The 16,147-nt window shown below is 39.9% G+C and overlaps 1 protein-coding gene across 4 annotated transcripts in view; it reads right to left on the minus strand.

Annotated features, from left to right (window-relative positions):
• Positions 1-16,060, minus strand: part of nckap1 (NCK-associated protein 1) — a 41,490-nt gene extending 25,430 nt beyond the window's left edge. For all 4 annotated transcript variants that reach the window (XM_083988194.1, XM_083988193.1, XM_083988192.1 and 1 more), the window contains exons 1-2: positions 15,758-16,060; positions 1,572-1,682 (exon numbers count right to left, since the gene is read on the minus strand). In XM_083988194.1, coding sequence (XP_083844320.1) covers positions 1,572-1,682; positions 15,758-15,865 — 219 coding nt within the window. In that variant the 5' untranslated portion in view covers positions 15,866-16,060. The remainder of the gene's footprint in view (positions 1-1,571; positions 1,683-15,757) is intronic.
• Positions 16,061-16,147: the final 87 nt, after the last annotated feature.

Consider the following 16,147-nt stretch of genomic DNA (forward strand, 5'->3'; position numbering starts at 1 on the left):
AGCTGCTGTCAGTCCCACTGCCTGGTTACACAGCTACAACAGGACCTTATACAGTATTATGGACTGATAAAACTGATAAGTGATTAATAGCTAATAGATACCTGTATTGATAGCTGATTTATTGTTGAAGCACTTTAAATGAGCCAAATGTGATGTGACAGTTCAAACTGTGAGGATTTCTTCTTCTTCTTGATTCAAGATTCAAGAAGTTTATTGTCACACAGATGTACAAGTACATACATTGTGCAAAGCTTGAGTTGGGTGGACGCTCCACAATATGCATAATAAATAAAAAAGAGACAATAAATAAATTATGATACTAAAACCTAAAAAGTTTAAAAGGATTAAAAGGGAAGTTAAAACAAATCCAAACCAGCTTACGAGGCCACAGCCAGAGTCCATTGTCCGTTTGGATTCATTATTAGGTTGGTTTGTTTAATAGTCTGGCGGCTTGGGGGAAAAAACTGTTCAGCCTGCTTGTGCTGGCCTTGATGCGTTGGTATCTTTTGCCTGACGGCAGCAGCACAAACAGGCTGTTGTGGGGGTGTGTGGGGTCCACAACAGGGGTGTGTGGGTTCTTGGTTTTATATTTTATAATAAACTGAGTTTTCAGACACATGATGATGCCATCTTGTACAGGACACAGCGTCATAGATAAAAGACTTAATTAGCTGCAGCACTAAACTGTATTTCATCTGCTACTGTATTATATAGTGATGTAATATAAACAGTATTTGGCCAATAAAATAAGTGATAAGATTATTATTTATTTACCAAGCAAGCTCCTCAACTACAGAGCAGCTTCTGATTTCTGACTTTAACCCCTTAAAGTAATCATCATGTCAACAGCACAGTTGACATCGTATGTAATTTTACTGTGAAACTGCTGCTAATGCTTTGTTTTCTCTTACATGTATGCAGGTAACAATGCCATGCAGCGATGCATGGCATTGTTACCTGTTTTCTTTTCTTATTGATACAAATCATCATACTGTCTCTGCTGCTTTTAATTGAATGTCTTGTGTTCTTAACTGCATTTATTGTATGTAAAGTGTCTTTGAGCTTTTGGAAAAGCGCTTATAAATAAAATTTATTATTATTAAATGCTGCTAGTACTGCTGCTACTCCTCTTTTATATTTATGCAGGTTGCTACCTGTTCTCTCATTGTTGTAACTGCTGCTATTACTATGTCTTCTCTTGCACTAATGCAGGTAGCTTCCTATTGTCTGTCTGTTTTTAAATGTGAGGACTACGGATGGAAATTAGCTTCTAGCTAAATCCGGTATATTTACATGACGTGATGTGCACACCACTAATTGCTCATTAATGTGCATTGCCCTCATCAAATAAATAATAAATGAAAATGAAATGAAAGCACAGAAAGAAAACATTAAAGTGTAGTCAAATGCAACAGTAACTAAAAACCCTACAGTCTATATATATCCTGCGCCAAAATATATAAATGTGTGTCAGAGAAATCAGCTCCACCCGACCGTCTGTCTTTCCCCTCTGCTGTGTAAAGTGTACAAACACCAACACGCACATACACAACACACACAGACACGCTTACGTTATTGTTGCGTGTCTCCACGGCGGGAAACTTCCTGACGATAAATTTAACAGCCGACTCCAGGTTCTTATCGACCAGGTAGGAGGGCTTGGCCTTGGGGTCGCCACATGCCTGCAGAGGAAGAGGAGAAGAGGAGGAGATGAGGAGAGTCCAAACACAAATACACAGAGATACACACACACTGTTCAGAACAAACCTAAGCTCTTTATTCTAATCTTTACTGTAGCTTTTCTATTCTTTTTACTATTCTAACATTTTCTTTCCTCATGGTCAGGCATGTTAGATGTGTGGCCATCATCATCGCCAGGGGAAACATGTAAGGGCTCACAGTGAAAACTGGTTTATCCGGCCCGGGACATGAAGAGGAAGAGGAGGAGGAGGAGGAGGAGGAGGAGGAGGAGGAGGAGGAGGAGGAGGAGGAGGAGGAGGAGGAGGAGGAGGAGTGGGGGTTCAGGGAGAGGGGGGAGTCTGAGTGGGATGGATGAAAAATACTGACACCACTGACATCTGTTGAAATATCCAAAATGAAGGCGCTAAATATCAATGTATTTTATTTTTTCTCAAGACATGAAAACGAAACCCACACACAGAGCTGGATGGGTCGACCTGTGCAGTCTAACATGATGTTTAGATGCACACGTCAACGTTGGGAGATTTTAGGAGAAGTTATGAACAAATCGACATGAAAGGGAAGGGTTGTGTGTTGTTTTTTTATTTAAGTTTGAACATCTGTGTTTTTTTTTTGGGGGGGGATAAACCAGGTTCAACTGTTCAACAAGACTCAGCAGGAGCCTCGACTGATCAGTGGTTCTCAGCTGCCGAGCCGTGGAGCCGAGCCTGGATCCTTCAAACAACTAATCAGTAATGTTAATACTATAACATTTTATCTCCAGGTTACACTTTATTACTCTTAATTATACAGATATCAACCAGAGCTGCACAATTATGACATTGTGAGGGACATGTTTCCAGTTTTGTGATGCTGCATTAACAAAAAAAACCTGCTAAATTAAGTAAATAATAAAAAATAATATTAAATTGATAATAGAAATGTTTAGTTGCAGCATTGAACGCTCCACGACCCAGAAAAAGGCTGAGAACCACTGAGAGCCCCGGGGTGATGAGAGGGTTTCAGTTTCAAACTGTGAGGCGGAGCCATCGCTGGTTAGAGAGGCAGAGTGATGGATGGGGCGAGTGAGGGAGGGACTGAATTAAAACAGAGAAAGAAAGAGAGAGAAATGCAAAAGGGAAGAGGGAGAACTTAAATAACAGGAAAGAGATGAGCCGTCGGAGAGAGAACGAGTCCTGTCCTGAGTTTTCTGCATCGAGCATCAGCGTTTTTATTCTTTTCTTCCTCCTCATTAATATTCTGGTCTTACAGGTGTTGCGGTAGCGTCTGCCTGCCTGACTGGCCCAGGAATAAGCAACAGCGCTCATGCATTATGGGTAGTGTAGTCGTGAATGGTGAGGAGAGATGTAGTCCATGCATGTGCCATAAACATGTGAGTTGAATGTAGAAAAAAGTTTGTTGGCTGCAAACACAACGAAGGAACGATCCTAGACCAGGTCGGAGGAGCCAGAGGAGCCGCCGACCGCTCTGAGGATTCAGTTCCTCGTGGTTCAGGGTTTTAAAGTTCAGAAACAGTGGAAGCACACATTTAGAGAAAAGCCAGAAAAAGAGGTAACACAAAGTTACCAAAAAACAATAACAAAAACACCTACGCTATAATGACAAAAAAAGGTCAACGTTTCTACTCGCAGTTACAGAATCACAGCTGATGAACCAACAACAGGCTTCAAACGGCACCACAACCATGAAAAAAAACCACCTGGATTTCAGTTTGCATGGCGTGGAAATGTTTCCAGCGTCAGAGCCAGTGCAAAATGAAACCACACAAAAAAAAAAACAGCGACACATGCTAGTTCACACAAAGCACAGGAGGTAAACTGACTACCTGGGTCCGAGAAACTCTACGGACACACTTTGCATTTTGCGTTGTTGTTAGTTAAAGTTTTTCCTCCTCAGTGGGTGTGATGGTCAGTGCCATAATAATAACAAAAAGAAAACCCTCAGTGCAACACTGCTGCTTCGCTGCAGAGCGATTTTAAAAAGCTGAATCGTCGTTAAATTTACAGATAATAAAAGTGACACTGATCAGCACCTGCTCCCATCATGCATCTGTTACAGTTCAACAGTGGATGCAAAATGGTGCAGGTCCAAAAAAAAATAAATAAATAAAGGAGATATTCTACTCAAAATCAGCTAAATAATAATAATAATTTAAAAAAAAACCCAGTTCAGTTTGTCCGTTTACTCTGATGCTGCAGCCGCTCACTCATCAGAAACATTAGAAACAGGCCGAGCCGAGCCGAGCCGAGCCGGGTCTGAAACACACCCACTAACACTTCTCAAAAAACACAAAACACTGGGACACTCTGGGAAGAGACAGTGGAGGGGTTGGACACAGAAAATACACACAACAACGACAAAAAACCAACAACAACGACATGATTTTCGATATCCATCAATGACGTCACAGACTGGACCCTGAGTCTCAGCTTGTTTCCTTGCGGCCACTTTCTCTCACACCTGAACAGATTTCTCTCATCGTCGAGGCCGTAAACATTAACGTGTCGACTCAAACAGCAAAAAAAAAAAAAAAATCAAATCTGTTGAGGTGTGTGAGAGGTGGACTGAAGAGTAACGGTGTTGGATGAGGAGAAACAAGGAATCAAGATGCGACTGTGAACTCCATGCAGTAGCAAAAAAGCACAAGCCTCGATTCGTTTTTTCTAATGTTGATCTGATGACGACACTAGCGACCACTAGCCTCCTCCTCCTCCTCCTCCTACACAACAGACTACCGTACTCTCTACAACAATCGGCCACTAAAGTGTAGTTACCCTTTGACTCACGCCGGGGAACTGCAGAGTAAAATAAAAACAAAAAAATAAACACTGGTCTGGTTATCATCGGACTGTTCAAACTGTTTTTACGTGTTTTAGCCCAAACTCAAAACCAAAAAGGTGACAGTCTTTACTCAGTTACTCACATTTCTTTCATTAAGAAACATTTTCTAATGCAAAAAACCCTCCAAATTCACAATATCCTCATCATCATCATGTCTTTGTCTAATTTGATTTTCAGTGTGCTTTACAGGAGGCAGTGAAAAGAGGAAATTAACGACACATTGACAGACATTCAGCTTCATTATCATTATTAAAGTTATAGTTTTATCGTCTTTTAATGGGCTAAAACATGCAAGAACTTCAAAAAAAAAAGGGGAAAAAAGAGGATAGCATGTACTGAAGAGCTAGATTTCTATTCCTAGATACAGCCACACCATGACAGCGTCTCAGCAGCTACTTCACTATTCACTATTAATTACTTTGCTTTCAGTTATTTATTTATATGGGATGGTACTGTCCATTAGTGGTGGTGGTGGTGGTGGCGGCTAGTGCAATAAAGCTGACTGGCTGGGTTTGGGTGGGGTGGGGTGGGCTGGGGGGGCTGATGGACGGATGGATGGAAGGAAGAGAGGAAAGAAGGAAGGACGCACAGTGAATGAAGGGACAGGGTGATGATGGGAATAAGCTGAGATTCAGTCGTGGTCAGGGAGGAGTAAAAGTAAAGGGAAGCTGTTGCCTGGATACCAGAACAGACCATAGTGTCTCGCCTCCACTATCGTTTCGTTTTCTTTTATCCACTCTGGGCAGCAATTAAACGCTGAGCTTCTCAAAAAACAAAAAAGAAGAAACCCCACATTGACCAACATATGGCGCTGGGACTCTGCTGGAAATAGATCGGACCGGGCAAACGGGGAAAACCTACATCTGAAAAGCTAATTACGCCGGCTAATTACTGGATGAAATATTTAAAAACACCCCGTGGCAACAGCGATTTAAAGTCCCAGTAGAAGCCACGCAAAAAAAAAAAAAACTTGCTGTCCTCTCTGTGATGAATTTGTTTTTGTCCCGTCATTCTTCACTGTGTGTGAGCGCTCTCGTTTTCACAAAGACGGGGATTAACTGCTGCAAAAATGGGAGAAAAAATAAATAAAAAATTGAATGAAATCCAAAGAACAGAGGACTCGCAGGCTCACGTGATTTAAGAAAGAGAAGAAGCACTCGACTCGAGAGCCACTTTAAACTGAGCTGCTCGGAGCTGGCAGCGTCCGGGGCCGCCTGCTGGCACCACAACACTGTTCATCTTCACTCATCCTCTTTTTTGTGTGTGTGTGCGTTTGTCAGCGTTACTGTGCTCATTCGCTCTCTGTCTCTTTACCTGAAGAGTCTGTGCGATGCAAATAGAAAAATCTGCTGCCAAATTAGTAAATTAATGAGGTAAGACGATAACTGAGGTGCTTCATGGAAACTAATTGGTGGCAGGAGAAAATACGGTTCAGATAAACAAGACTGAACCCGGATTCATTCAACATTTGTGATTCGCACTGCTGCAAGTACTGTGATGGGATGCACGGTAACTATCAGTACAGATAATTATCGGCCGGATATTGGCTGATAATTATCGGTCAGTGATTATCGGCCAAAATACACAGATAAGTCTGATAATAACACTACTAGAGCCAGTTATAATGAGCCAACATTGCCTTTTATTTTGCGTTTTCCCCCCAAAGTTAATTTTAAACAATAATAAATGTTGATTTTTGAAGAAATGCTGTTGTTTTTGGTGCAATTACAACAGTAGTGATGTTGGTTATATAATTGTATATCAGGTTAGAGAGTTACATCTTTGTACAATCTGCATCATTAGTTTTGTGAAAATCTCTTTCAATACCAAGCAAATTGGTATTAAAACTGAAATATCTCCAAATGAATCAATATCGGATTGAATCTGAATCAATTAATTCAGTAAATCATTAGTGATACCCAGCCCTAGGTGTGTATATGAACTATTAAAATATTATCTATTATTGGTTATGAAAAGCAGGAAGTTATCGATTTTCGGTATTAGGGCTGCAATTAACGATTGTTTTCATTAGGAACAAAGAAACCAGAAATATTCACATTTAAGAAGCTTAAACCAGAGAATTTTGGCTTTTTTTTTTCTTAAAAAAACTACTCAAACCAATTGTTTGATTAGCGATTATTGTTTGATTTATGGATTCATTGTTGCAGCTCTAATCGATATCGGTGGAAAAAAAGAGTTATGGTGCAGCTCTACTTCTGTGGATTTAACTGTGTCACATTTATGATGAGTGAAGACTTAACAATGTCTAGTGAACTATCCACGATCCAAAAAAAAAAGGCTTTAACTGCAGCATGGTGCATGTGCTGCATCATGAATTCAATTGCAGTTGCACTGAATTGTGGGTATTACAGGTGAGTGGGAGCCCAGCGTCGCTCTCAGCATCACAGATTCAAACATGAAGACGAGTGAGGCACAAAAGGAGAGGAGCAACAGATCAGTACAGGTAGCCAGGAGCAGGAGGACGAGGAAGAGGAGGAGGAAGGGTGAAGGGGGGAGGAGGAGGAGCAGGAGGAGGAGGACGAGGAGGAGGAGGAGGAGGAGGAGGGGGGAGGAGGTTTCATCAGTGGAAGGTGATAAACTTTGCAAACCTTCCAAACTTGTCCTTGCTGCATAGGAGAGGGGGGAAGCATTGGAACGGAGAGAAGAAGAGAAGAAATCAAAAACAAAGAGCCCAACCCAGACAAACTGCTGGATCACTGGTGCACACACACACACACTCACACACACACAAACTCACAAAACACACACACACACACACTCTCACATGCATCTAAAACAGCTGTTTCTTCCACTCAGGTGTGTCGTCGTTTTTTTCTGCACATCTGAGCATCTGTTTAGTTAGGGAGAGGCCATTTCTTATCAACACAACACATAAAATAAAACAACAAAAACAGAAACACAAACCAACACATGCTGCGCCATCAACATCATCATCATAATCATAATCATCATCATCATCACTACCGACGTAAAGGGATACTTCACCCAGAATCAATAATTCACCAATTTTCTACTCACCGTCATGCCAACAAAGGGTTTGGAGAACTTTCAGAGTCATCAAAACACTTTAGGAGTTCCAGGCAACGGATTTTCATATAACGGCGGCGGATAGAGCTCACTTTTGAATCGTCCAAAACACACACTATGAAACATCCAGATACCTCCATACTGCTCGTCCGTACTGACCCAAGTGTCCTGAAGCCGCCACATGAAAAAGTTGTTCGGAAAAAATTTGCTGCGAGATGTTCGTTCGTCGAGGTAAACCCTAGCCTGGGTTTACCCACGCTGCCTTGCACGGTCAGCCTGGAAACTACGGACACAATTTTCCCTTCAACGAGTGAGCCAATCACAGAACGGGGGAGGGGGCAGCAAGACGATGACGACACACCAAAGCGACTTTGTTGATAGCTTGTCGATCCAACATGGCGGCAGACACTTTACCTTTTGATGCGATGTTTTGAATAGTTTAGACTGCAAGTTTATTTTGAAAAAAGTGTTTTTTTCCTCATTTGATTTCTGTCGCTCTACATACATCATCAGGTATGATTGATACGATTGGCTATAAGCTACGTACAGACGTATTTGATAGACATTTGTAGCGCCCAATAAACAGCTCTGGGCTTTTGTAAACCGCACCTCAAATACGAAAAAATGAACGAGTGGTACCCAGACCTCATCTCAAGGTGTTAGACAGGCTAGTAAACCATTGGATGTATGATGTAAACACAAGGCTAAAATCAGTGATTAAATTATTTTTTTCCGAACAACTTTTTCATGTCATGGATTCAGGACACTTGGGTCAGTACGGACGAGCAGTATGGAGGTATCTGGATGTTTCATAGTGTGTGTTTTGGACGATTCAAAAGTGAACTCTATCCGCCGCCATTATATAAAAATCCGCAGCCAGCCGGACCCCCCTGGAACTCCAAAAGCGTTTTGATGACTCAGAAAGTTCTCCAAACCCTTCCTTGGCATGACGGTGAGTAGATGATAGGTGAATTCGCGATTTTGGGTGAAGTATCCCTTTAAACACATTCAAGTAAAAATAAATAACATCCATTTTCAGAGTGTGGGGGAAAATGTGCTGAAGTAATAACACGTCTGTCAGCTGCTCCTGTCTCTCTCTCTCTCTGATACAGGAGACAAAGTTTGATCCCTGCTGCTGTTTCTGTTTCCACCGTTATCTGCTCCATGTTGCTGTTGCTTAGTAACTGACAATGCAGAGCTCCCTCCCTCATCACCGACCGCCTCATTTGCTCCTGATGCTCTGATTCGTGTTTCAGTTTCATCATTTTCATGTTCACAGTTTACCCTGATGTGATTCCTCTGGACACAGAAAATCATAAGGAAGAGTCGACTGCTGATGTTTCTGCTTATTCTATGTGGAGTTTGATTGATGTATCTGCCATTAGCTCACTGTATATCAGGGGCGTTGAACTCATTTCAGTTCAGGGGCCACAACAGTGCAATCTGATCTCAAGTGGGCCGGACCAGAAAAATAAAAGCATGATAACCCATAAATAAAAAGAACTCTGAAGTTTTCCCATGCATTATTAAGATGTTTACAGTTAATGAGCTGTCCTTTCAAAACATATTACGAACAAGCTGAAATTAATTTTTAATTTTGCCATAATCGCCCAGCCCTACCTCTAAAGTACAAATGCACCAACCAAATCCAAAAGATCAGGATAGCAGGTATTACCAAGACTGATCCACATCCAATACTATCTGATCATAATATGTTGTGAGAAAAGGTTTGAACTAGTGGACATGTAGTGTTTTTATCTATATTTATGAATGGACATTGCATTGCACACGTGCAAATTAGGCAGTCGTTGACGTGAGTATTCATGTTTAGTTTTCTTTTCTTGTAGTGTAGCATCTATAGACATAACTAATCGCTGTTTGCACAAAGTTGTGTGCCATCCCAGTGCTGAGTATGAACGTCATGCCGACTGCACATGCTCCAAATGACAAAATGAGGCTTTGTCTTGAAGAGATGTTACCTCACATTTGTGATTCTTATTTAAAACAATAACATATTACAAAACATATTTTCTAGTTTTATTTCTTCCTTTTTGGCTCCTTCTTCTCCTCCTCTATTATTTCTAATGGTTGGACAGGAGTGTTGGCAGTATCGTGAGAGCTAAGTGAATTTGCTCTGTTGCTTCTACAATCCAGCTTTTAATATTTTATTATAAACTCCGCTCTTGACAGGTGGTTAGAGCAGATAATGACCATGTTGTTGTAAATTAAACTTTCAATATGTATGAACACTGACGCGATTAGATAGACCTTGTTGATTGGTCGGTTCTTATCTGTGTTTACTGTCAGCTCGGGAAGTAAAAGAGGAACAAGTTTAAGAAAAACAAGACAGCGACACAAAACCATATTTTACCCACATGATTTTCTCTGAACGCACTTAGAAACAAATTTTGGAAGAAAAATTGCCCTCATTTGATCTTTTTCTTCTCCCTTTTTTTTCTCTCTCTCTCTCTCTCAAACATCGACTTTTTCCAGTGAATAACTCGGCTCAGCTTTTAATCCAGTGATGAAAAACTGACTCAATTCAGTTTTTTCTAATAGTACGTATTATATAACAGAAACTCATTTATGCATAGTCACGGTGCATTATTGAACACTGTTAGGGTTGGGGGAGGATGGGGGGAAGAGAAGGGGGGATCTCTCTGCAAACATTTTGGCAAAAAGCAGCACACATTAAAGAGTCTGCAACCTTTTAAAAAAAAACCACAGATGTGCAGCGATGCCATGGATGGAGCGAGCCGGCAGGTTTTTTAATTCTACTTTATTAATACGTTTTTTACTTTGATTGAAAACCTGCTCACTCCGTCCTCGCCTCCCTCAGCGGCACGACGACACATCTGTTACCCAAGTCACTCTGAGTTAGGGCTCTTTAAATCAAATAGATTAAATAAAAAATATTAAAAGTGCAACATTTTCTTCCCCCACCCCCCTCAAGAGGAAGGTGCCGTGCGGACCGTGAGATATTAATGGGGTCGTCGGGCAGTTTGCCCTCAACAGCTCATAAAATGCCCTTAAAATTACAAACGAGGAGCAAGAAATGCCCCGAGTGATCAGGAGTGCCCTTCATTAAATGTCAACCTGTAATTATTCATATGTGACTGAAGCTACTGTTGCCTCTGGGCTGCCGTAGGTAAAAACCAATGTCCGGGCTGCTGCACTTCCCAGTGTATTGTGGGTAATCGAAAAAAGAAGGAAAAAAGTAAAGAGGAATAAAGTAGTAGTAGAAATTGTTGGTGCCACACAAGTGGAGAAAATGGCAGCGTCCTCTTCTGCGAGGCCAGCTGAAGAGTGATTTACTACATCCTACTTATTATACACTCACTGAGCACTTTATTAGGAACACCATGTGAATACTGAGTAGGACCTCCCTTTTGAAATGGGCTCACTTCTTTGTGGCATAAGATTTCGCCACAAAGGCGAGGCAGCATCACACTGTTGGTTGCAACGAGAAAAGTTTTAATTTGTGTTTGACTAAATAAAACAACTTTGTGTTTTAATCATCCTGTCTCTAAAGTATAAATCCATCCAATACTTTTTCTTTATACATCATAATATAATATTTTGTTATAGCATTTTTTCCTTCCATTTTCAGAGAAAAGGTTTGAGCCTTAGGTATAATTGCTAGTGGACAATGCATTATCTACATTTATTAATGGACAATGCACATTAGACATTCGTGTGTCCAGCATTGAATTTTCTAGCTGGTGCACAGTTGATGCACTTGTAGCGTAGCGTCTATCTACACTGACATAACTCACCGCGGTTTGCACAATGTCATGATCCACATGCCTCACTTCTTTGTGGCGCAAGATTTCACCACAGGCAAAGCAGCATCATCATACTGTTTTATTTTTTATAAATCTATCAAATATCAAAGGGGATCTACTGGATTAGTTCACTGAACTCATTGTGATATTCTTAAAAACCAGCTTGAGACGAGTATCCTGTTGGAGGTGGCTGTTAGAAGATAGTAATCCGTGGCCACCATCCTTCTGGAGTTGGTTTGGGTGTTTAATTACTACTATTTCAAAACCTATTAGTATTGGAATCAACATATGGAGAAGGGGTGGGATTTAATAAGCTTCAGCTTCTTCCCATTCCTTTTGAACATAAATAATTGTTATGTTTCGTTGTTGTATTTTGTGTTGTTGTCTTGTATTTACTGTTTGTTCGTTTTTATTTTTGTCCATCTTTTATTCTGTGTTCAAATCAACTTTCACACATTCATTCATTGATTTATTTTTTCTATTGATGCCAACTTTCCTATCCTACAGTCTACTACTTGTGCCCAGAGAACCTCAGATTTTGGTTCTTGCCTGGAGCCCAATGTTTTCTTCTACTGTCGTGGTCCGTCAACCTGAGGGTGGTTATCAGACTGTCAGCTCCTAGTTATTCTTCTTTGACCTCTAATCGCCAAAATGTTTTTTCTAGTTGAAGAACTGCAGCTCAATTGTTGTTGTTTTTTTCTCTTATTTGTTTTGGCTGCACTCAGACTAAAATCTAGCGATGGATGGTTATGTCATGTGTTGAAACCCTTTCTAGATTGCACTGCTGCCACATGATCGCCTAATTGGATAAGTGAATGAATAAACAAGTGTCCGTAATAAAGTGCTCAGTGAGTGTGTAAACAAATGCACTCTACCGCAAGAAACACAAACTATGTGAAGTTTGGGAAAGCATGTTTTGACTGGGACTGTTTCTAAAGAGGCTTTAGTTTAACTTACCTACTTTTGTAGACATTTAAAACTGACATCTAGAAAAGCAGAGTAAGCTCAAGCCTAAAAATGATCTTAATATACAGGTGTTCAGGTTGTTGTGTACTTGTATTTAGACGACATCCAATCCCTTTAACTTGGTCTATCCTGCTCTAACTGCTCAGGATGCTAAAGGTGGGTAACTGTGTAATAATAGGCAAAGTTAAGGAAAACAAATACATGTAAGCGCCGTGTGCAAGACAAAATATGATGTTAGGAGGTCCACTGGCTGAAAGATAAGCACAGCAAATAAAAAACTTTAATGCCTCTCAGCCAAGATTAATAATAAAGGTGACTGTTACGGAAACAGGAACAGATTGTAAAAGGTTCGCTGCAGCTAGTCAGTGGTGTGTGATGAGTGAAAATACTTAAAATGGAAAAGAACAACGTCGTGATCTAAAGATGATAATATTACCATTAGTGAGCAATGGGTTTGCTCTCTCCCAAAGGCAGAAACAAAAACAACCAGGTCTGTCACCTGTGTCTTCAATAGGAAACATTATAAGGCCACTTATTTGAAACTAGAGACAACTTTGTGAGGACATCATCTGAGAATTTCTGGGAGAGTTTCAGAGATAAAGTGATTAAATTAAATCTCCAAATTGCTACAGAGAGTGTTCAAAGAAGAAAAAAAAAACTCATTGAACACAACACAGATTATTGTCCTGGTTTGTTCATTTCCACCTTTGGGATGCAGCTGTTATTGGATGCTGGAAAGTTTGCTAATATCACAAGGTAAAGAAAAAGCATTAAAAACAAAAACAAAACAAACATATGAACAGCATTTCAGGGCGGATATGTTGAGAAGCCTTATGGTGAGGCAGATCAGGAGAGATATGAAGATGATGGGACAGACAGAAAGAAAAAGGAAGGAAGAAGGGAGGAAAGGAAGGGCGTATTAAGAAGAGTAATCAGCAGCAATAATCTCTGTGATGGTGTCTGACTGCTCATACTGTCAGAGAGCAAAAAACAAATGTGTTGTTGGTGATAATTGAAAAGTTTACTAGTGATATCTGATATTTCAATTGAGAATCAAATAACAGATTTGTATTAGATCGCTGACACAACTCTTTGGAAACGACTACTGACAACAGGACTACTTAATAAATGCCAATAAACAGGAAACAGTATGGGCTTTCAGAGAGTTTAACTTCTACTCTGTAGTCTCTTTTAACTCTGGTTGGATAAAGTATGACTGACCTCTTTCTCTCACTCCCTTTTTTTTCATTTTTTTGGGGTAAATCATCATACACACCAGCACAAAGGCTCGTCCCACACAAACAGACCCAGTACTCTTCGTCCTCCCACACACAAAACCATTAGTGTAACATTTCAGCAACACATTTAAGAGTCAGTAACATTGATAAATATGTTGTATGTTAGATTCTGTTGCACTGTAATTAATGTGTGGAGAAACCAAACTTTCTATACAAATTTGTAGTGAAACAATTAGGAAACAAATCAATTCACCAATTATGTGATTTTAATCATAAATTTGCTTATCCTGCTTGATTAAGCCTGAATATCCAAAGAAAAATCTTTGTAGAATATTTTATTGAATTTTAGTACCAGTGGTGGAATAATATTCAGATATTTTACTCAAGCAAAAGTACCAATAGAACAAACCAGTAAGGGTTCAATGTTTAAAAAGATAAAAGTACAGGAGTAGGCTAATGTCAAGTTTAGGTATAAAAACCATGAATCAGTTTGCCATAACACATCATGGACATCCTTTATTTTCCATAAAGTAGCTTGTTTAGTCTAGTGGTACTGAACTTAAGGGTCAGGGATCAAAGTTGTTTTGAAATTACCATGACATTTCTCAGGTTTTAGGCTATTTCATAGATATAAAATACTGAATAAGTTGACTTCTTTAGGCCTTTATTATTATAATGAATCCATGTGAGGGTGTGTCAGAGCTGGCAATTCACAGATTCATCAGGAAACATGACCAGGGGCCCCAGCCAGACACTGTATTTATAAGAGGTCAAATCCAAACAGTACCATTATCATCGACTTATTATATTAATTGAATGTAAATCCGGTGACCTACATGATTCCCCTCTGACATATTGTGTAGTTTAAGCATAAACCAAAACAAATTAGAAACAATACCTCAATGTTGTTAGTAAAGCACTTGAGTACAAGTGTATTTAGTTACTTTCCACCACTGCTGATAACTTATATTTGTTGGCATAATGGTCAATAATAGAATAAAGGACCAAAATGAACCGACATTGTCGGCTCTATTTTGTAATAGCCTAATTGACTTAAGCAGGCTAAAACGTAGCAAACAAATAGTTAGGGGATTAAAAACACAAAATTAGGCCATACATCTGTGGAAGCCCATTTCTGCCACTTGATGGGGGGGAAAAAATAAGATCTAATAACTCAAAACAATGAGATACTAAGTCTAATGACTTAATATCTAATTATTTTTGAAATAGTATTGCATTATTTTGGCTATGTATCTCATTATTTTTGAGAAAGTATCTCCTTATTTTGACTGACTAACTCAAAACAATGAGATAGGACCTACTTTCTCGTTATTTTGACTTAGTAAATTAGTCAAATGAGATTGTATCTTATTATTTAGAGCTAGTTTTGACCTAGTATCTCATTATTTCGAGTTATTAGATCTTATTTTTTTCCCAACAAGTGGCAGAAATGGGCTCCCATACATAACTGCCCAGTTTGATATAGATATAGAGTCGTAAATATAAGATTACACTTGTGTCGGTTGTTCGATGTTTAGTGTGTCGGTGTCTTCGTGGAGCAGCAGAGACGACGCCCGGCTAGTTAGCTTAGCTTAGCTTAGTTTAGCTTAGCCTGCCGTCGCCATTAACGATCAACGGCTGCCGACGGTAGCTAACTGCTAACATTTACCGCAGGGCCTGTCGGGTTTTTTTCAGGATCTTAAATTGACAGTTTCATCTCCGGTTGTGGTTTGTGGTTAACACACATTAACCAAAAATGGTCTATAACAAGCATGTACGTGTGTATTTATCGTCGTTACATAATAAAATAAAGTAAAAAATAAATAAAAATAAACCCAACGGCCAACTTTACCGCAAGCTAACCTTTGTAGCTAACAGTGCCCACATCCTGCTTCCCTGCTTCCCCTTTGGAAACATTTTGGGATAATTTAGCTGTTTAATTTACATTATTTACACTAGATAAGACATTAAAAAACACCAGTAATTAATTATTATAGTCGTTATAATGTATAACAGTCGTTGCTAATTAATCAAAGCATTCATACGGGCTAACTAGCGTTAATACTGACAACTGGGTTTTTTGGGGGATGCAGGTGCAGATATTTATCGATATATCTGATGGATCTGTGAATAGAGACCTGTGTGGATTTAACTGTGTGTATGCGTGTGTGTGCGAACCTTTTTGATATTGTAAACACGGGTCAACATCCCGATGCCTCTGTCGTTGAGGATGGTGAGTTTTTCTGCCAGTTTCTGCTGGCTGGGCTGGATCACTCCCCGAGACATCTTCGCTTGTTCGGGTTAAATCTCCAATTCAATCCAGGAAAAAATAAAAAATAAAAAATAAAATGTTACAAATCTCCGCAGCTTCTCCTAATTCCGCGAAAGGAAGAGAAAAAAGAAGCAGTGATTGATGTGATTATTAGATTTCGCCCATGATCAGCGGCTTCCTGTACTCCACCCCACCGTCTCCCCTGCCTGTTTTTTCGGTCACAGGGATGAGGAGGAGTTGTCCTGGTTTTCACAACGAGGCTGGCTCCTGCTGCGTTCAGGGGCCCCTCGGTAAAT

The sequence above is a fragment of the Trachurus trachurus genome (assembly GCF_905171665.1).
Source record: "Trachurus trachurus genome assembly, chromosome: 15".
NCBI classification, from domain to species: Eukaryota; Metazoa; Chordata; class Actinopteri; order Carangiformes; family Carangidae; genus Trachurus; species Trachurus trachurus.